General features: G+C 39.5%; 1 protein-coding gene across 4 annotated transcripts in view; it reads right to left on the bottom strand.

Annotated features, from left to right (window-relative positions):
• The window catches only part of magi2a (membrane associated guanylate kinase, WW and PDZ domain containing 2a), a 311,230-nt gene that overhangs the window by 223,383 nt on the left and 67,562 nt on the right, over positions 1-20,285 (bottom strand). For all 4 annotated transcript variants that reach the window (XM_036149357.1, XM_036149356.1, XM_036149359.1 and 1 more), the window contains exon 2: positions 1,141-1,257. In XM_036149357.1, coding sequence (XP_036005250.1) covers positions 1,141-1,257 — 117 coding nt within the window. The remainder of the gene's footprint in view (positions 1-1,140; positions 1,258-20,285) is intronic.

Raw genomic sequence — 20,285 nt, 5'->3', positions numbered from 1 at the left:
GCAGATCACTGATGAGACATTTCTGAGCACCGATGAAGCTTCTCTTAGGTTAATTTCGAAATTAATTGGTCATTTTGTAAACAATTATTTCCTAATTTGGGGATTTCTTGTTGCTTGATAAATGTACTTAAAACAAAGGTTGAACTTTCTGAGTTTTTACAGTGTAAAATTATGCAATGGCAATAAAAGCTGAATTTATTTTAAAGCTTATAACATACACAAATAAAGGCTGTCTATGTTGTTATAGCACCAATACACACATACCCCTGATGAGGGCAACACAAAACACAAGCAAGGCAGCACTTAATCTCAACTGCACACCTGCATTGCAAACACAGACGACGGATGACTCAAAGGCCTCCAAATCTCATCTTTGAGGGTCAACATAATGCTCCGTCACAACTGCCAGCTCCTCCGAGGCTCTTAATTCAGCTAATTAGAGAAGGAGAATCCCAGTAAACACTCAATTCTAGGGAAGTCCAACTTACACACAATTCATTTCAACTCAAACGGCACTCCAGAGGCAGAGAGATTTCTCAAGCGGACAATTACATGGGAGATTAGAAACCGTCGACAAAAGTGGAAAAGAATGTATGATTATTGGGTCAAACCGACTGACTGCAGTATTAAACTAAACAAGTTATTAAAAGACACAATTTTGTGTCTCTTGTTCCTTCAATGTTTTAGCAAACAGACCAAAACCACCCACCACAAATCGTTGGTTTCTTGTCGTTCTATACCTTCAGAACAAAACCAACTAATTTCTACGACCTTTACCTTTTAAAAAAAAAAAAACCTTGTTTTAGACATTTGACACAAAACGTGAACCACGTAACAGCAATTCAATCCATACCAGGCATTTATTCTTGAGCTTTTCTACCAGATGCAACTTTGCTCGTCAGCTGATTGCACAGCTGACGAGGAAATTCGTCGTTCAGCACAAACAGATTGGAGATAAATCCACTGGAATCCCATCGCGTACCGAAATAGTCTCAAACAAGGTACCGCACAACGTTCAAGCAGCAGTAACACATGTTGCTTAGCGATAACCCAGCCTTAGCAAAAGGAAGAGTCTGTGTCAATCAATAAGTTGAAGGAACGCTGGGTAAAGGCAGGATGAGCGTAAACAAGGGAACTCACAGGGGACGGTGCGGAGGTACAGGTTGTCCCGGATGATCTGCTGCAGCTCGTGGTCCACTGAACCTTTCTGGAAACGCAGGTTGAGGTAGCGGCGCAGGTCCTTGTCGATCACGCCCCCTGGAACGAAGACATGTCTGGCTTGATAGTCGGCAGATTTCATTTGAACTCACTGTTTTGGTACTCGAGACGTTTGTAAAAGCGCATAGAATAAAATTCAGTGAGTAACCAGGAATCTCTCAATAAATTAACTTGCAAAAGCATCACACCTGTTGAAGTTTTCACATATTGTCACATATCTTCCATGTTTTTAAGCATTTTATTGTAATTTGTGACAGACCAACAAGAAGTAGTTTGTCTGCATCGTTTTCAAATCTTTGGCAAAAAAAAACTAAAGACAATACCTTTGTGTTCAGCTCACCTGAGTCGATACTTCTTATGAAGCTCCTGCTATAACAGCTAAAAAGCATTTGCCAGCTGTCTCTACCAACTTTGCAGACCTAGAGACTGAAATCTTACCATTCTGCTGTGCTAAACAGACTGGAGAACATGGTAAGACCTGAACATCAATGTTCAGGTCTTACCACATATCCTTAATTAGATTCAGGTCTGGACTTTGACTGGGCCAAAATAACGTGTATATGTGCCTGTGCAAATTCTCAGATATCCGGGTCATCGCAACAGCAAACAGTCTTAATTCCACAAAAACTCCTGGATAGGTGTGGAAACGTTTTCAGAAAGAACTCAGCAATTTATACCTGTTTGCTGTAACGTCTCTATGCCTTGATCGAAACTACTCCATTATAGTTTGGTCTGAACGCTCATGGGTGTGGTGTCCTGCATTTCTAGCGATCTTCCCATCATCTCCGGTTAACTTCACCATGCTGAAGAAAAGCATGCCCACAGCATCATGCTTTCACCACCGTGTTTCACTGTGGAGATTCCGTTATCCAGGGTGTTTGTTTTCTGTAGGTTTGCATGTAGGCAAAATCATTTAAACTCTGCCTTCATCTGACCAGAGCACCTACCTACTTCCTTCCTTCCTGAAAACTGCAAACATTGCTTCTTTTAGCAATGGCTTTCTTCTGGTCAATCTTCCACAAAGGCCATATTTGTGGCGACGTCCTGTTGACAGATCATTCCACCTGAGCAGTGACTCTCAGAAGCTCCTCCAGAGCTAACATGGACCTGTTGGCAGCTTCTCTGATTACAATGCTAACCATCTGTCAGTTTAAGTGGATGCTTGTGCCATACTTCTTAAGGAAGTTGGATGCACTGGATTTTTTTTGGGTGCATGTCACAATTTATTTTTGATTAATGGTGGTAGAAAAACCCTTAGACTACAAACGTTTAATAAAATACATATGGTCAGTGTTAGAAGAAAGTTCAAGGGGTCTGTAAGGCAGTGTAACCATGCAGACATCCTGCTTATACCGTAGCTTCTGCTTTTATTTTGTTTGGCAGAGTGAAATTTTCTGAACAGTAATGTGACAGGAAAGAAGGTGAAGAGAAAAGGTGGCAGACATGCAGCAAATGACCCAAAATGGGGAGTTGAACCCAACTACATGGAGGACTATAGCCTCAGCACACAGGGCTCCTGCTCCACCCTCTGAGCATCCAGTACGGGGGGGGGGGGGGGGGGGAACAATACGTTCATCCACATCAGCATATCGATTGAATGACTAACAAGCCAATTACAATGACATATCATCATTTTTAAGACATGCCTTTATTTCGAAATTCACCAGTTATGAGACTACAGTGAACCATTAGTATTTGAAAATTAGAAGAATGCTGTTTTTGATGTCCTGTAAGAGCTTAAAAAGTTAGCAAGTCATTTGTTTTTTTTTAATATGATATCAATGTAAATGATACTGTTAGACGGGCAGATGATATCGAAACATGTCCATGATAGACTTGATTGTGAATTGAATATAATTGAAATTGCATCGTAACAGACTTTGTGATATCGGGAAATATATCGTCATCGAAACAAATCGATAAAACATCGTATCGTGATAAAGCTGCTGGTTAGCATCCAGTATCCACAGTTTTTAAACTTTAGCAGTGAACACCTATGAAAACTCTTTTCTCTGACTCAATATTAGTCGAGCGTCGTCAAGGACTGGCGGAGGTTTTAATTGCACCGCCAGCTGGGGCGCGGGTGCACTGACGTCTGTGTTTAAATTACCCGTGGATTCCCCTCCTTCACTCCTACGGGGGCCGTTTTATGTCCTTCCTCCTCCCTCCAGCCTCCGCCTCGTCCCCTTTACCCAGCCCGTTCTGTGAATGGACTCCCAACTTAAAACCAGTGGATCCTGCTGGCTCAGCAGGGCAGACAATACGGCGGGGATGAAGGGACTGACGTAGAAACTGAGGTGAGATAAAATGGGCACCGGACTCTTTCCCCCTTACACAACAAATGCCAGCTATAAAATCCCATTAACATGCGAAGGGGAAGCGTCTTGTACGGCCAACACACTTGTCGACCTCATTGGTAATGATGATTTGAAGTAAAGACAGACAGCGATGGGTAGAAATGTTGCAAAAGGCGGTCGGAGATTGATCTAACCTTCAATACCCAGGTTCCACACAGTAACCCCCCCCCCCCCCCCCCCCCATTTTCCCCTCTGCAAACCCAAAGCCTAACATTCTGGAGTGCCACACACGCTTGCAGACAGACGAATCAAACATGCATCCCACTGTGATCAGTCTCAGACAGAAGGTGGAAATAACCTAGTTGGGAAGTTGTCGGTCATTCTGGGGACATAAATAATTCAACATCTTCTGCTTTTGTTGTTTTTTTTTTGTTTTTTTTCTGGATATATGCACAAGCAGAAACACAAATGCAGCGTTAACTCCGGACCCAATTCATCCCGTGTTTCGTTATCGTCATGCCAACCTGAATTAGAGGGACTGGCTGCAGCGCATCTGTCAGAGGCGAGCAGCGGTGCAACCAGCCTGCTTCCCATTTGCATCAGAAAAGAATCCAATGAATTCAATGGATCTGCATGCTGAAAAGGTGAGTGCACTCACAATCACTCAGATTACCACTGTGAAAGGCATCTCTCCTGCAGCCGGCTCAGAGTGCGAGGATCCTCTCTCTTTTTTTTTTTTTTTTTTTTGTTGGTGATGCAAAATAATCTCCACTGGAAGAAATCCGACGCGGCTCAATCCTGTAGAAATCCCTACCCTCCGTCTCTGCCTCCGACTCCTTACAGAGGTGTTCGGTTCCTCAGGTCCTCAACTCCGTCCCCGTTTGGCCAATCGAGACGCTGCCGGATAGACTGAATGGAATCTGCACTCATTGCTCACAGAGGAGAGACGGGGCAGACGAGCGGCTGCGATGCACAGAGGCAAAAGAGAGAGAGAGAGAGAGAGAGAGAGAGAGCGGAGGAGAGGAGCGAGGTGAGGGAGAGCGACCGCTGAAGCTCAGCCGATGGGGACCTATCACACCGATACCCTTGTTTCTCCTGAATCCATCCAGATTTCCAGGTCCTTTGTCTCCTCCAATGTGTAGAACGCGGTACTACATTCGTCTCATTTGCCTCTTTCTCCCCTTACTACAGTAACAAGCATCAGAAGGATGATGTCTGACTCTAAATGGTTTTGCTTTGTCTTTATTTGAAGCTCTCGCCGTGCCTTGCAAACGTTTTTATATCCTTAGGGCTTTCGTACTCTGTCACAAACTGCAATGGGTTTTATTACAGTTTCATGTGACAAGTTGCAATGTGAGCCAAATGCAATCCCAAAAGCTACAACTGCCTGAGTCACAAACATTCAAAGAGCACGACACAACTGCAGACTGGAGAAGGAGACCATTGGGCAAAAGTAATCCAGTGGCTCATGGTAACTCTGGGGGAGCTGCAGAGATTCAATTTGGTAGAACCAGGAGAGCTATTAGTTGTCTACAAATCTGGCCTTTATACGAGAGTAGCAAGATGGCTGAATAGATGAAAGAAAGCCAGAGGAAGCCCCCTCTGCTGTTATTTACAAGCTATGTAGGGAAGAAGGTTGCCAGGTTTGGTGAGAAGAACTACATTAAATTTTTTTTATGGTCAAACTATCTACTGTATTATTTTCTCAAAATTTGACGGTGCACCTCATAATCCGGTGCTTAAAATTTACTTGCGCTTACCGACTGATTTTATGTGCTAAAATGCGCTCAAAAATCTGTTAAAATGTGTAAGTACGACTTTGGTGAGCAACGAAGCCGCTCGGCTCAATGGATATTCGGAGCACTGTGTCACTACCTGATAGGACCCCTGAGCTGTCTACCAGACTGCCTGACTGTAATGTCTAACCTAGAAGTGCATTCATGTAAGGTAGCCCGGAGTACGCGCTAGCAACAATAAACCTAGTAAGTTAATTCAATTCAAAAGTTACGTTTATTTGTATATGTTAGAAACTGGGCAGTGTAGTAATCTACTCTGGATATAGAGCTGTGTACGCAGAGGGGAGGAGTGATATTATACACTTGGGTAGAATATTTAATGTGCCTTATAGTCCGGTGTGCCTTATGGTCCAAAAAAAATATTGTCCACATCACCCTGGACACGTTTCCACCATGAAACAGGGTGGTGGGGGTGAGAATTGATGAGAAGAATGGATGTAGCTAATTACCTGTTAGAGGATGCAAAATAATTGAAACTGGTATGAAGGTTCTTCCGCCAGTGGGACAATGACCCTAAACACACACAGCCAGATCTACAATGAAATGCCATAGATCTAAGCATATTAATGTGTTACAATGGCCTAGTCAAAGTCCAGATCCAAATCCAAATGAGAGCCTGCGGCAATACTTGGAAACTGATCCTCACATATGCTCCCTGTCCAATCTGATCTTGCTTACTTTTTCAAATACTGGTCAAATTCTTGTTCTCAGATGTGCATAGCTGGTAGAAACCCAAAATGATTTGCAACAGCAAAAAGTGGTTCTGACAAATATTGATATAGATACAGGGAGCTGAATATAAATGGACACCATAGTTGCTAGAGTGGTATTTGTAAAATACATTTAAACCCCATGTTTGCTATACATTTGTGGAGAAACATGAAATCCAAATAAAATCGATTTAAATCTGTGGTCGGAATGTAAGAACATAAAAAATTCAGGAAGTATGAGATGTTCTACAAGCAACTGTACAAATATGTTTCTCTTGCTCAGTCAGATGTTCTGCTAAGTCTTTCTGGCTTCAACCCCAATTTGAATTACTGTTTAGGCAACAAATGAACTCGTAAAATTGAGAAAATTAGTTTTTAGTTATGCATCTTTGTCTTTGGAGTGTAAGAAATTGATTTTCTTATGAAGCAATATAAAAAAAATGTGATTAATTGTCTCCTACGGTAAAATCAGTAAAGTCTGCTATGGTGACTTTCTAAAGCAGGAAAGCTTTCATATTTTGGATTTAACTGACATGCTGATGTGCATCGTGTTTTATCCCCCCCACCATTTCTTTCCTGTCAAAAATCTGACAATTTCACGCCCCAACTGTCGTTTTATCTTCTGAATATGTCAGAAACAAACCTGAATAAACATCTGTGAAAATACCCCAGAGACTCCATTTCCTGCTGCAAGTCCAGCAAACAAAGTCTGCAAGCGTGCAGCAGCTCAGAAATATGCAACAATTATCCACAGCACCCTTTCATTTGTCCATTAATGTTTAGTGTGAAAACAGTGAACTGGAATATCTGCAGAGAATCAAAGATCATAAGCCGGAAAATCCCCAAAGCTACACAGATAAAGGAAAGCTGGATTAATACTGTCGTTTTAAAAAGGTACCCGACCAAAACACAGCCGCATACAGCGGACATCCAGCACACATGGAGTCCACAAGATGATGGTAACGAGCCGTTACGCTGAAACGCGCTGGCAGAAGCCTGGTAATTATCATGTCCAATGAAAACAACCCCGGCAGACACACAGATTAGGTTGAAAACACATGTAATGGAATATGAAAAAAGGAAAACTCTAAATAATTACGGCAAAATGGAATAGTCGGGCTAGGCAATATATTGAGATTTGGAGTTATACGATGAGAATGTTTATTTCGAGATGGTTTATGTTGCGTTGCAAATATACTTTTATGTGTTCCAGGGTGTTATTTTCAGCTGTTTCTCATATTTAGCCACAGCTGTTTGTTAAAAATGTGCCTGAGATATGATTTTTTTTTCATAACTTAATCATAAAAGGCTATCGAGAAAAGTATCGTATATCGGCATCCAGCCTAAAAATGTCAAGATATTATCTTGGTCAATATCGTCCAGCCCTATGGTGTAGCGGAGTAGAATGTTATATAAGAAATATTTACTTTGCCACATGCAGATGGCAGGAATAACCAATTTATTCCCGTGGAGAAACTTGCATTTAGACCGATAAAGTCAATTTCCAACAAACTTACTTATATTTCTGATATTTCAAAAACTTGTGTCAAAGTTGACACAGGTCTTGCTTTTTGGGATTCAGTAACGGATAGGTGACCCATCACCTTATATTGCTTGTCATTTACAGGAAATGTTACAGTTTACAGTTATTTAAACACCTATTTTGACCTTTGATAGAAAATGCATTTAAACTTTAAACAATGAAGTTGTTTTCCAGTACTTCAAGCGTTGCTGGAGTCTGCACTTCTGCATACCCACATACAAAAGGAACCTACAACTATACCTGATCCATATGATGCAAACAATCTATAATGTAATAAAAACAACTTCACGCAAATTCATCCTAACAGTTCTCACCTAAGTTATTGTTGGTTTTCTCCTGTAGCCCCAGGCCTGACACTGGACTCCGGCTGAGTAATGTCTGGGAATACCTTGGGGATCTTGGAGATAAAAGCTCGACCAGCCCTGATAAAACACCTAGCCACCTGTTCAATATCTTTTTTAAAGAGGCTATTTATTAGAAGAACTTGTTTTCGTGCATTTGTAATTCCTGCCTTTAGCTGTTATCATGGCCCCTTCTTCTGCTCACCTCTTATTTTCACAGGGAACTGGGTCCATGTGAAGGACTCTTCCCTCTCGTGTCAGCCCGATCTGGACACTAGCCAATCAAGCTAATCCCTTTCCAGGTCAATATTTATTCTGAATTTACATTACAAAATAAATTATACCAAAACTTTATGATATCAGGAAAACATGTAATTATAATAATATGCTCAATATGGCAATAAATATACAGGTTATGATTAGCCATAATTTTTCTTTCTATTGCTTCATCAAAATGTCTCCAACAGTTTTGTGAGCTTTAATTTAGTCACTTTGAAGACTATCCAACCGGCCAGATATATTATTGACACCGGAAGTATGATGTCATACAAAATGTTACATCCAAGCAGACATTAGCATTATTGGGCAGCTCAAAAGATCGTCTTTCAATTCTTTTTAATATTACTTACTATATGCGAATATGAAAATGCTCTGATATTTACCACATTTGGAAGTGTTTTTTTGAATTGTTTATTTTACACTTAAACATGTAACAAGGCACACTAGTTTGTAACCTACTATAAAAATAGACTTTGGTCTGAAATAGACTATTTCAGACCAAAGCATTGTAGTTCCACTTCATATAGGCCACAACTGAATGATTTAAAGGTGAAAAATGATGCTTTTCAGGAAGAACTGAAAAGCATGATATGTCCCCTTTAACTTTTGTCATTTTCTGTATGACTATTTTGTAGAGAAATGTTTTCGTGGTTTAATGACCAAATTTTGGTCAACCTTTAGTAGTCGGACGTATGGCCTCAGATTTGACTCCAAATAACATCAGAGGTGCCTGGTGGATACTTTATTCTTTAATGCCTATGGAATCAGGAAAATTGTACAGAGTTTTGTGTAATTAGCTTTTCTGTAGGCTTTATTTAAAAGAAATATTATCAACCATCACAGGGTGTCTGCACAACGAGGCCGTTGTCTGGTTGCCCCTACAGCAGATCTGGGTAAAGACGGAGATCCACAAAAGTCACCAACTGTCTGAAACGAGTTAGTCACTTAGTTTTGTACTTTCAGCACATATGTCATGTACTTCTGTCAGGGATTTTGCACAGGATGCACCGTCGCTGCCACTCCATCTGCTCTCAGATTATTTCCACTGGTGCAGCAATGTGGCAACAAGAAGATGAACTTTTGAACCCTTCAAACACTTAAATTAGGTCCTGGGTTCATTCAGTGATCACGGTTAGTAGACATGGTAGGGTGACAATATTTTGATTTGTTAAAAAAAAAAAAAAAAGATCTTGACCCAGTTGTGAAACACTAATACTCTTTTTACTTAAGACTTTTAATTTTAGCATATCTAAATAATGCCTTTTCTGTGTGGTTAGAAATTATGGTAAATGGTAAATCACTTGTACTTGTTTAGCCTTTAGGGTTAGATTTAGGTACAGACTGCTCCTCTAATCTGTTGGATTTTCTCAGTAAAGAAGTTAGCAAATTTGTTGCAGGAACTGGTGGAGTTTAGATGCCACAGACAGGAGGATTTGTGAACATGTCCACTGTGGCAAATAAGGCATGAGCTTTATTACCGTTTTTGTTGTTCTATCTGTAAAGTCTCTCTATAGATGCCATAGCGAACCTGGAGTTTACCGGATTTTTTGGACCATAAGGCGCACCTAAAATCCTTAAATCTTCTCATAAATTGATGATGCGCCTTATAATCCGGTGCACCTTATATATGATTAAAGTCTCTCTTTATAGACGTCAGTGAACCTGGAGTCTAGTCTTTTCTACACGCCCTTTTCTCACTGGAGCGCTTCTCCACAGGGATTTTTTCTTCCCAGAAACAATCTTAAAGCTAAACTTGTGCTTTGACATCTGGAAGTATCATGAAAATATGATGAAAACCGGATATTTTCATTAATCTATCAGTCCTCCCCGGATGTTGCGGACCCAACATAAAAAGTGGAAATTTCCCTCCAAAAGAGAACGTTTGAATCCATATCTTATGGTGACCAGTCTGTATTTTGTGAGTGAGCAGATTAAAGCAGATTAACTTTAGTAATGCTCTTTTTAATGCAGTAAAAAGGTTGGTCTGTATGTCCAGAACAACACCGTCCTCAACAGCTCTGGTGTCAGAAAGATCCATGTTTGCCCGGTTGCAGGATTAGCTCTTTTTTTTTAAATCAATTTAAACCAAAAAGCAGTTTTCAAGTAATGCATTCGTTAATAAAATAAATTAAACCCTGTGCAAACCAACCTGGCTTGGAAGCCGCCTGCCTAGTTCAGTCATGATTAAACTGTGATTAGGTCCAACTTTCCTCGCAACACCCAGGCCTGATTACTGCCAGACCTTAAGAATCAAGAATGGACCTAAACAGAACTTAACATGACCTACTTCATGTTGTCAGACAAGTTTTACATCAGGTCAGGTTGGGTTTGATAGCTTTTTTCCTTTGATAACTTAAATCCTAGCAAAAAAGAACAGTATTTTATATGTACTATGGTCATCTTTCGGCAATGCCGAATTTTGCTGCACGGCCCGACACCTTTAAGTATGACAAAGAAGCAAAAATAAAATAAACACGCATGGGGAAAATGCTTTTACAGGACACCGTATTTCTCTCTCAGGGTGGTTTATTACCATCTCCGCCGTCTGTTATTATGTGATTGTTATGCGACACTAGCGAGTGCAGAGGATGAAAGATGGGGGGGAATAATAGAGACGGAAAAGATAAGAGACAGGAGGGAAAATGTTACCGAGGACCGGTTGATTGGTTGGCTCATTCAACCTGCCCTAAAAGTATAGATTTCTATCCATTCACTAACAACATCCTTTCATTTTTATCCATTTCAGCTTGAAAAGGACAAAGAAAGTGAAAGCAGCGACATCATAGCATGGTACAAGATGAAAGGGCTCGTTCCCACCGTTTAGGAAGCATTTATTGCGAGTTGGGAACAGCAAGCAGGCGTCATGGCTACTTCCTTAACAGATGGGTGAATAAAAAAATAAATAAATAAAATGTTGTTCTTTTCCTGCAGTAGAAAGAAAATTTCAGGTTTAAGCTCAGCAGGTGTCATGTAAATCTCCCAGGAGGCCAAAAGAGAGGCAGAGCAGCCTGTGGAGAGTCCAGAAATAAGGGAACAGCTTGTTCACCGAGGGACAGAGGTAACAGTTAACTACTCAGTCGGAAAAAAAACAGTCCAGCTCAACAACAAGATAAGGACTCCATCGGCAACTTTTCAGCACTTGACCTTGAGGTATTCCAGTTTATTTAAAATACTGAAAGCAGATTATGCATGTAAAGTTTCAGCGTGGCTTTTTTGGAGACGATAAACGTAGATTCACCCACTTATGATTCAATTTAAGCCCAACTCGCACACTTTCAATTTACTGTGTGTGCTGCATTGCATTTGTAAAAGCAGTGGGTGTCAAGATGACCAGTTACTACAGTTTTTACATAAAATATACATCTGCAGCACGCGGCATGAACCTCGGCGGGAAAACTCCAAAAACGTAGCTGCAACACATCCGAGATAAAACGTGAAATCCAACAGGCAATTATATTTCTGCTCCAACAGCTGGCAAACCACAAAGAGAAACATCTGAAGATTTCAAGAAATTACTGGTCACTGGCATATTTTAAAGGGTGCTCAGAGTGAATCCAACGAGAAAGAGAATGAGCAACGGCTCTACTTCTGCTTAATCACCCGTTTCACTGAACACACACTTTTCAGATTAAAATAATGGTAATCAGTCGTTCTGTGTAGGAGTTGACTGAGCTGCAGTCCTGAGTCCTCTCAGGGAGGAAACAACCAAGTGAGCCAGATATTTACTGCGTAAAATGCATTTAACCCTTCGGTGTCTGAAGCTACTGTTGCACTGCTCAGTATGTCTCGTATATATCACCTTTACAACACCACTGTGCGCAATAATCCGACCGCAAAACACTTAAGTGCTAGCTAATATATTATAAGTGTGAAGTTGTATTTGACATCATAATGTAACATTTTTCCAGTTTGGAAAGAGTATCTCATCGTGGACACACATTACATTTCCCAAAATGCTAAATGTCAAAGAGTGATGGAAGCTCAGATCAGAAAAAGAGGAAAGAAGGAAAAAAATGGCAAATGTTGCACCTGATTGCAATTTTTTATACCAGGCTACAGGGTTTTCTAAAACCCTGCAGCCCTACATTACAAAAACTAAACGTTTTGCATTTTAGGCCAGTCCAAATTGCAAAAATTATGTGTATTTGCTAAAGGTTACAATACTGAGGAAGTTCAATTATGTAAGAAACAGGAATGCCCACTCTGTTGAAAATGGAGACAGTGGGTTTGGTGTGAGAATGTGTGGATCAGTATCAGAACAAAAGAAAAAGACACTGAAGAGGCTGAAGCAGATTAATCAGTGTCATTAACAGTGCAAGAGCTGCACCGACATGGCCTGAAAGGCCACTCAGTGAGGAGGAATCCATTACACCAAAAACAACACGGTCAACAGCCAGACTGCATTTAGCAATGACCATCATTAAATTTGGAGGAAAGTCCGTTATTCCAAGAGTGTGTTTCGCTGGAAGAGGGACTGGTGGATTCACAAAATAACATGATTAAAGATCGTTTTGGAAAACATCTGATGCAACATTTTCCAGGAAGCTGAAGCTTGGGCACAGATGAGTTGACTCTAATTCACACCTGCTTTAGTTTCTCAGAGTGGCGTCTTAGTTACAGCCCGGGATAACAGGACAACAATCAGGTAAAAAAAAAAAAAAAAAAAAAAAAAAGACATTCAGGTGCAACATATTAAATAAAAAAAGGACATTTTCATTTGAATGAACCTAAGCATTTATGGTTATTTTTAGCATTTTAACATTTATTGCGACCCATTAAAAGGTTTCACTCAAGAATAAAGTGAGTTTTCTATTATTTCCAGGGTGGGTTTTTTTTTATTACAATAACCATGATAGAGACTTTTACACATCTTTATCACAATGATAATATACAACAATGTATTATTAGTACGTTTTATTGGTGGAGGTATACACGCATAATACACTGCAATCTGTAAAGATACACATTACAAAGAAGTTTTAGCCAATAAACATGTTTTTAACCGTCCAAATACATTTTAAGCCTTTTCTGCCAGCATGCCGTTTTTATGTTCCGCCTTTGAAGAGTTAGAACGCTTCACAATTATGAGTGTCAAAAAAAAAAAAAACATTAGAAGATTTTAACCTCCCAGGCTGTAAGTGGACCAAGTTTAAAGCATCAGGAGATGCAGAGAAAAACATCTGATGGTATTTTTAGACATAAATTCAAGAATATCCAGGTGAGATCTGGTCTACAGGAATGAGGTCCCCTCTTTTAGATTGATCACCATTGGAGTCATTGAGATCTTTGCAGCAGCGTTCAGTCATTGGGAGATAATTGGTACTTGATTCATTACCACAGGAACACAACTTCCATCCCTGAAACACAGCAGTATTTATGTCTAATTGATAATAGCACAGGTATTTTTCCTATGTGGGTAAAAATATCGCACCAATATCAGTACATCAGTGGGAGACAGTCCTATTATAAAGTATTTTATAGTCTGATTTTACTGAAACTAGTGGCACTACTCCAGATGGTGCATTCGGTGCAGCTCAAACACTAAACGCTTGTTGGATGGCATTCCAGAGCAGTTATGGTTTGGCTTTATACGCTTAATTCAGAGTTTAATTGTAGATATTTGTGTTTTGATGCCCCATTTTTAACTACACAGTCTTGCTTCAAGTTTAATGAGCTTTATCGAGCAAACAGAACATAATTTGTTATCTTCATAGCATCACTTTGCGTCACTTTCTATTAAGACTTATAAAGACTCATGCTGCCTATTCGTATGTTCGTATGGCTGTGGAGATGAAATTCTTTGAGCTACATAAACTGGAAGGTTCTTCTACTCCAGGTGTGTACTTTGCTACTGTAAGAAAGAAGGTATTGGATATAAGCCTACATTGGTGGTTTGTACTTATAGTTAAATCTTTATCAGGACATCGTTAATCAAAATATATATAATTGAATGGTCTTCTACTCCAATCACTTTTATAAAAGAAAAACATCTAGTCCATCCAGGTACAAAAAAAAATTAAATAAAATAAAGCCTTTGGGGAAATCTTTATATGTAAAGGTGTGTTGGTTTTTAAAGATGCAAAGTCTGGTCATTTTCAGGTTAAATTCTCAAGCAGTTGGTTTACGGGATATCACAAATAAAGGAAAAGTGCATCCAACATTCAAGGAAAAATCTAACAAAGACTACTACTACTCTTTGAATTTGTATTGTCAAAGCACAATCACACACAAAGTAGCTTATAATTGTAAATTTAAAGGAAAATGCATGTTTTCCAAATATTTTTTTAGGAATAAAATGTATTAAACATGCTTTTTTCCCCTCCAACACCCCTTAAATAAAATCCAGTACAACTGACGTTCTTCTGAGCAGATGTTTTTCATAAAGGTGTGATTTAATCTCGGTATAAATCCAGCTGCTCCTTTTTGCTGCGAGACAACAGCGCCACCGATGTGCAGCCTCTGTTCAATCCATAAAAAAAAGAGTGGGAGTGAAGAACTGCAATCCTTACAAAACTGACAGGTCAAGCACTGAGATAATTAATCAGAGAAGCAGGCAAGAGCCGCAGGGTAACTCTGGAGGAGCTGCAGAGATCCCAAGTTTAAGCTCCCAAGTTTAAGCTCATAAGTAATGATTTAGGAAGCTAAGGGCTGCTTCCTATGCATCGGAATTTCAAAATAAAAACAAAAGTTTTCTTTAAATTTCACCTATTTCAGGGGTCTGCAACCTGTGGCTCTTTACACCTTCAGCTTTGGCTCTTAAAAACTTAGACCAAAAATGCGAGGTGAAAAAATCCATGTTTATAAATTTAAAGGCAATTTAAAATTACTAGCTTTAAGATGCATTTAGTTCTGTAATATATGCATAACATTTCCCAGAAGGAAGAAACTAATAGTGTATAGAATATTTTATGATAGCTAAATTAAGTATTTTTTTTGTCAATAGTTTGCTTTTTCATCATTTTCATTCCATTTGCTATAAAAATCAAATGTCCAATTGAAGAAAATGCATTAAACCTAAATATAAAAATACTGTTGGTTAAATAATAAAAATTGTTGATCTTTAATTAAAAACAAGCTCTTGTTTCAAAGAGATGTGTAACTTTTGTGGCTCCAAACTAAATTTGTTTAGCTGGACCGAGGGCAAAAATGGCTCTGCGGGTTGTAAAGGTTGCTGACCCAGGACCTTTTTGGTTCATATTTTAATTTAGTATAATGCAGCAGTTTTTTTTAAATGAAGCACAATATACATCTGCGGGGCAATATTTGTGTTTTTTTTGGAGGATGATCATTTTCAGCGTGCTCCATGAACATAACGCGTCATAAATGTTGTTTTTTCGATTTATGTTATAAGGCCCCTCTTCCTCTGGAATGGCTTAATGTCACCCAGATGGAGAATAAGCGGCACCAGCTGTTTACGCCAATCTTCCACACCCAATATTAGCATAACAGCATTAAGGCACATTGTCATCCCTAATCAATCCAGGGATTAAACAACTAATGAGTGCGTTGAGGCTGGGAAGTTTAAGATAATTCAGTAGACCACATATGTGATCAATTAATCAAAGCAAACTAAATATTTATCTAGGAAATAACCTGAAAACACCTACATACTGGTTGTAGTAAACACTTTTTTTTTTACTCCTGCATGGATTTTCCATCAATCGGCTTAAGGCACTAGAATAAAAGCACGGCTGATAATACTGAGAAGCACCTGAAGGGCAAATATAGCATTAAAACACATGGAGTGGGTTTTTGTGTGCGAGCGAGAAAAGCCGGGGCGCTCCAGTAAACAGCTGTTTGGATAATCAGGCTAATTAAACGATCAAGATGAGCTTACAAACCTGGCCAGTTTTTAGGCAGACACACTGGGTTTTGTTGATTAGCCTTCGACGAACACGCGTGGCGCGCCAGCTCTGTGGCGAACGTGCTGGAATCCGCAAACACCAACTGGTTTTTTTAAAAAGGAGCACACGTTCACAGAAAGGCTGAGGATTTAACGACCCGGGTTCACGCACACGTGTTTTATTTAACAACACCAAGAAGAAGTATGTGTGGATATTTGTGGTTGAAAACAGATTTTTTACAAACACAGTGATATGCAGAGACCGTTTATGTCAATGTCTGACATTAATTCAAACCTTTCCTGCTTTAGATCAATTAAGATGACACATTAGCAGAATTATAAGAGATCTTTTTCATCTCTCTGTCCTTGGTATGTGGTTCAAACAGGATTTTTACTTCCACCATATAAAAGATATATTTTTTAATGATCTGCCCAAACAGTTTGAGGTCGGTTAGGATCATCAAAATGATTTCCATTCACCAAATGCCAGAATAAAAGAGATTTTCTATTACATTCTTATACGTAGATCACTCTGACTTTAAGCAATTAGGATAGATTTCAGGTAACTGAGGGAAACCTGTAGATAAATTGTAGGGTATCAGAAAGAGTATTGTGGACCTCCAAAAGTCTAATATATCAAATGTCAGAAGCCTGAAGGTGCCGCACTCATCTGTTCAATAATCATATTCTGAAGATGGTAAGAGATGCACCGATCCACATATTTTCACTTCTGATACGATTCCGATATCTGAATTTGGGTATCTGCCAATATCAGATACTTTTCCGATAACCAAACTCTTTTTGCTTTAATGTTAATCTCATTATATTGTTGATTTTCTTTTTAACAGGCTGTAATAAACTCCTTTCTACCGGCAAGCATGATAGGATATGAATATAAGCATGTATCCCAATATACAACTTGCCAGTTGTGTTAATTTTAACAAAACTGTTTGTAGAAAATACAGTAAAACTATTGTAGTGGCTTAGTGGTTAGACCAGGGGGGCTTACGTCCTGGGAAGGCTGCAAGGTTCTGGGTTTGAATCCCTTGGGTCCCTGAGCTACACACTCCACCCCTGAATGGGCTAGAAGGAAAAATGTTGCAATGACAAGATAATTATGATTAATAATATTTTAATACTGGTTAAATTGAAACTTTTCTTAATTTTTTTTCAATAGATAAATGTTGTCCTCTAAAAGATTAGGCACACTGGATTGTGTGTTGATTAATAGGAAAAGTAATCTAAAAACGCAGAGTTTCCAGGAAAAAGGGAAAATATTAACTGGGAAATAAACACACGGCGCGTTTATGGGTCCCACAGCCGATTATAGACCGGACCTTCCTTCTGTTGCCTTCGGCTGACCGGCCCCAGCTCACTCATCGGCGTGTGGAAAAATTAACTCTGCCCACCAGCCGGCTTCTCGTCTCTGTGTGCCGTTGATGTGGAGCATCTGTCTGCTGGCAGCGGGGCGCCTGCTCCGGTTTTAACCTGGGAATGGGACCCCGGTAGTGCTGCTGGAGCAGGAAATGGAATGCCTCTTTTCCTGAACCCATCACGCGGTGGACTGATGAGGAACAGCATGGCGGAGCAGACTGGTGCCGCACATTAACGGCGGCCGCCACACATCCAAGCGCATGTGGCGCGTTTTTAGGAGCCATCAACGTTTGATTTAGCCGGTACGACAACAGCGACGTTGGCTGAACCTCTTCTGAACCTGATTTCGCAAATAAAGCAACGCGATTACGCAAAGGTGGCCCCCGCCTCCAGTGAACAAATTATTTGCATGCATGAATGCTGACTGTGAGGGGGGGGGGGGGGAAGCAGCTGTGATTTGCATGTGAGAACAGAAGGAAATGAACGCTGATAATCAACCTGCTGCAGTATTGATGACTTTAACCACAGAGGGACCAGATTTAGTTAGGAAGTAAATGAGCTTTCTGTTTGGTGTCATCAGGCTGTGTACGCAGTCTGGAAAAGTTGATTGCAGCATTTTTTAGTTTTAAAACTGAACACACAAACCTGAGAACTTTGGAAAAATGGGACTGAAAAAGCAGGAAATATTAAATATTAAGTGAAAAATGTGTATATACCCTTTACTATACATTATTTGATATGTTATTAATGGATACAATGATGTCCCTTAACTTAAACTTAATCTTTTACCACCTACGCTATATTATAAACTTCAAAAATTTAGTTTCAATGGAGATACTTTCTAAATGTCAGCATTTCAGTCTTGCTAAACTAGTTCTGGCTCATCAACAGAGCTACCCTGGTAAGCAGTCTTTATTTTTCTTCTTGACATGTTTCAAGCCTTCTTAACACATCACAGCTTATTAAGAAATCTCCTTTCAGTAGCCGATTAAATCAATGGCAGTAAAAGCAACCCGCTGATATGTGTCAAAGGTGTGTGTGTGCAGGCTGTTTGGGGATGTTAGAGGTCTCGAACCCTCCAAGGATCCATCATAAATCAGCTGAATTAAACAACAGGTGATAATTTTCAGTCCTGGCACCAAATGCAATTTAAGTTGTTTTTTTTTTTTTTTTTAAGTCGTCGTTCTGCATCCAACTTTTTCCACAAAAGCATATTTGCATTTTTGGCAGCTATGCCGGCCAAGACGTCTACAGAGGCTCACTTTGCCAAGCTAAATCTGGCTGCCAACGTTTATCTGGCCAGCGGGTTTACCTTAAAGTCTTTTGCAGCTTAAGGGGGCCTAAGTTTCACTTTATATTTCTTTTAAAGAAATATAAAGTAAAGCAATGCAGACTCAATTCAGTCATAAAGGGTTTTCTGTAAAGTGAGCTTCTAAATCTGAGCCTAAATAACAGCCACTTAATGCTTAATGAAGACCAGACCATGAATCGTCTGCTTTTATGCGTTAATGTGATTTTTCTTTTTTTAACAGTACGGAAAACCTGAATTCTCTTTGGTTTTTCTTTTTAATTTCTGGGTCTGCTCCTTATTGTAAGACCAAATAAGCCCAAAGCTATTTCCTGCCTTTGCTTCTCCTGGGGTCAAAAGGATGAGCGCCGTGTGACCAGTTAATAACACATTAAAGCAAATGAAACTTCACAAACACTCACTCTGTGAACACAGTTCAGTAATAGCTTTTTCTTGTCCTTTCTCTTCGGTTTTCAACATTTCAACCTTCGCCCGCTCTTCTCACCCCCTTTTTTTTTTTTTTTTTTTTTTTAAATCGGCAGTTTCTCCACCTTGGCCAAGTACTCCTTCTATTCCCCCCTTCTGGTTTCTATTTTTGCAGCACCTTAAAAAAAGGAGTGCATTTTTTTTTGTATTTTACAGAACGCACCATTTTAGAAATTTCCATGTGACATAGTTGGTCAAAATGCAAATAAAAAAGGGGCTGATCAAATCTAACGGGATGATGCTGCATGAGTGGATCGCTGGACCTGGCACCACAGCCTTAGACATGCTTAGATAAAACAAAATGATATCCAGTGAGTAAAATGTGTAAAAAGCAACAGCCATCTTGGGTGAGCCTGTGACTAGATTATGTTTTTTATAGACCTAGTGCATCTTACCACCCATTGCTTATTCACTCATCCAGCAGCTTTTATATTTAGACTTCATTTAAGCCCATTTCCTACAGTAATAGTATTTTCTGAGTAAGTTCTCCTTAACACAACCGATTAGCACCACTCCAAAAATGTGCAGGACCTCCACCACTGTTCATAGCAGCACTCTGACGCCCAACGTTGCTTTTAAAGAGCCACTTTTGGATCGTCTTGTGTATAAATGAGACAAATCCTGTGTCAGAACAACAAACTATTTAATTTATGCTAATAAACCATAACAGTTAATTAGGTTGTTATAGTTTAGCAACAAATCTAACAAAACATCCTTTGTAAGCAAATTCGAAGTGTATAAAACCAGGTTTATGGATGTAATGCAGCTTTTCCAGGATCTGGTTCCTTTAATAGACCTCACAGAATGTCTTGGTCAGTTTGGCACAAAGTTAAAATTGACAGGCTTTACAATTTGGTTGCGCTGACAACAGTATCATCGCCATCAATAAAAACCCGAATCATTCAAAACTTTCAGGATTTAATATGCTTAATTTTATTTTTTTTATCTGTACTAAGATCTTTAATGCACATTTATTAAGAAAAAGGCCTTCTGCCTTTGGGCCACATTATGAGCTGCAGGCCAGCCACAGTGGATTTAGGCAAACAACTATATGTAAGATGATAAATGTCACCGATTCTGGATTCTTAATGCAAGTCAACAAAGTTGGCA

This window comes from Fundulus heteroclitus, chromosome 17, assembly GCF_011125445.2.
Source record: "Fundulus heteroclitus isolate FHET01 chromosome 17, MU-UCD_Fhet_4.1, whole genome shotgun sequence".
In the NCBI taxonomy this organism is placed as follows: Eukaryota; Metazoa; Chordata; class Actinopteri; order Cyprinodontiformes; family Fundulidae; genus Fundulus; species Fundulus heteroclitus.
Note: the sequence above shows the minus strand (reverse complement) of the source record. Positions and strands in the feature narration are given on the sequence as shown.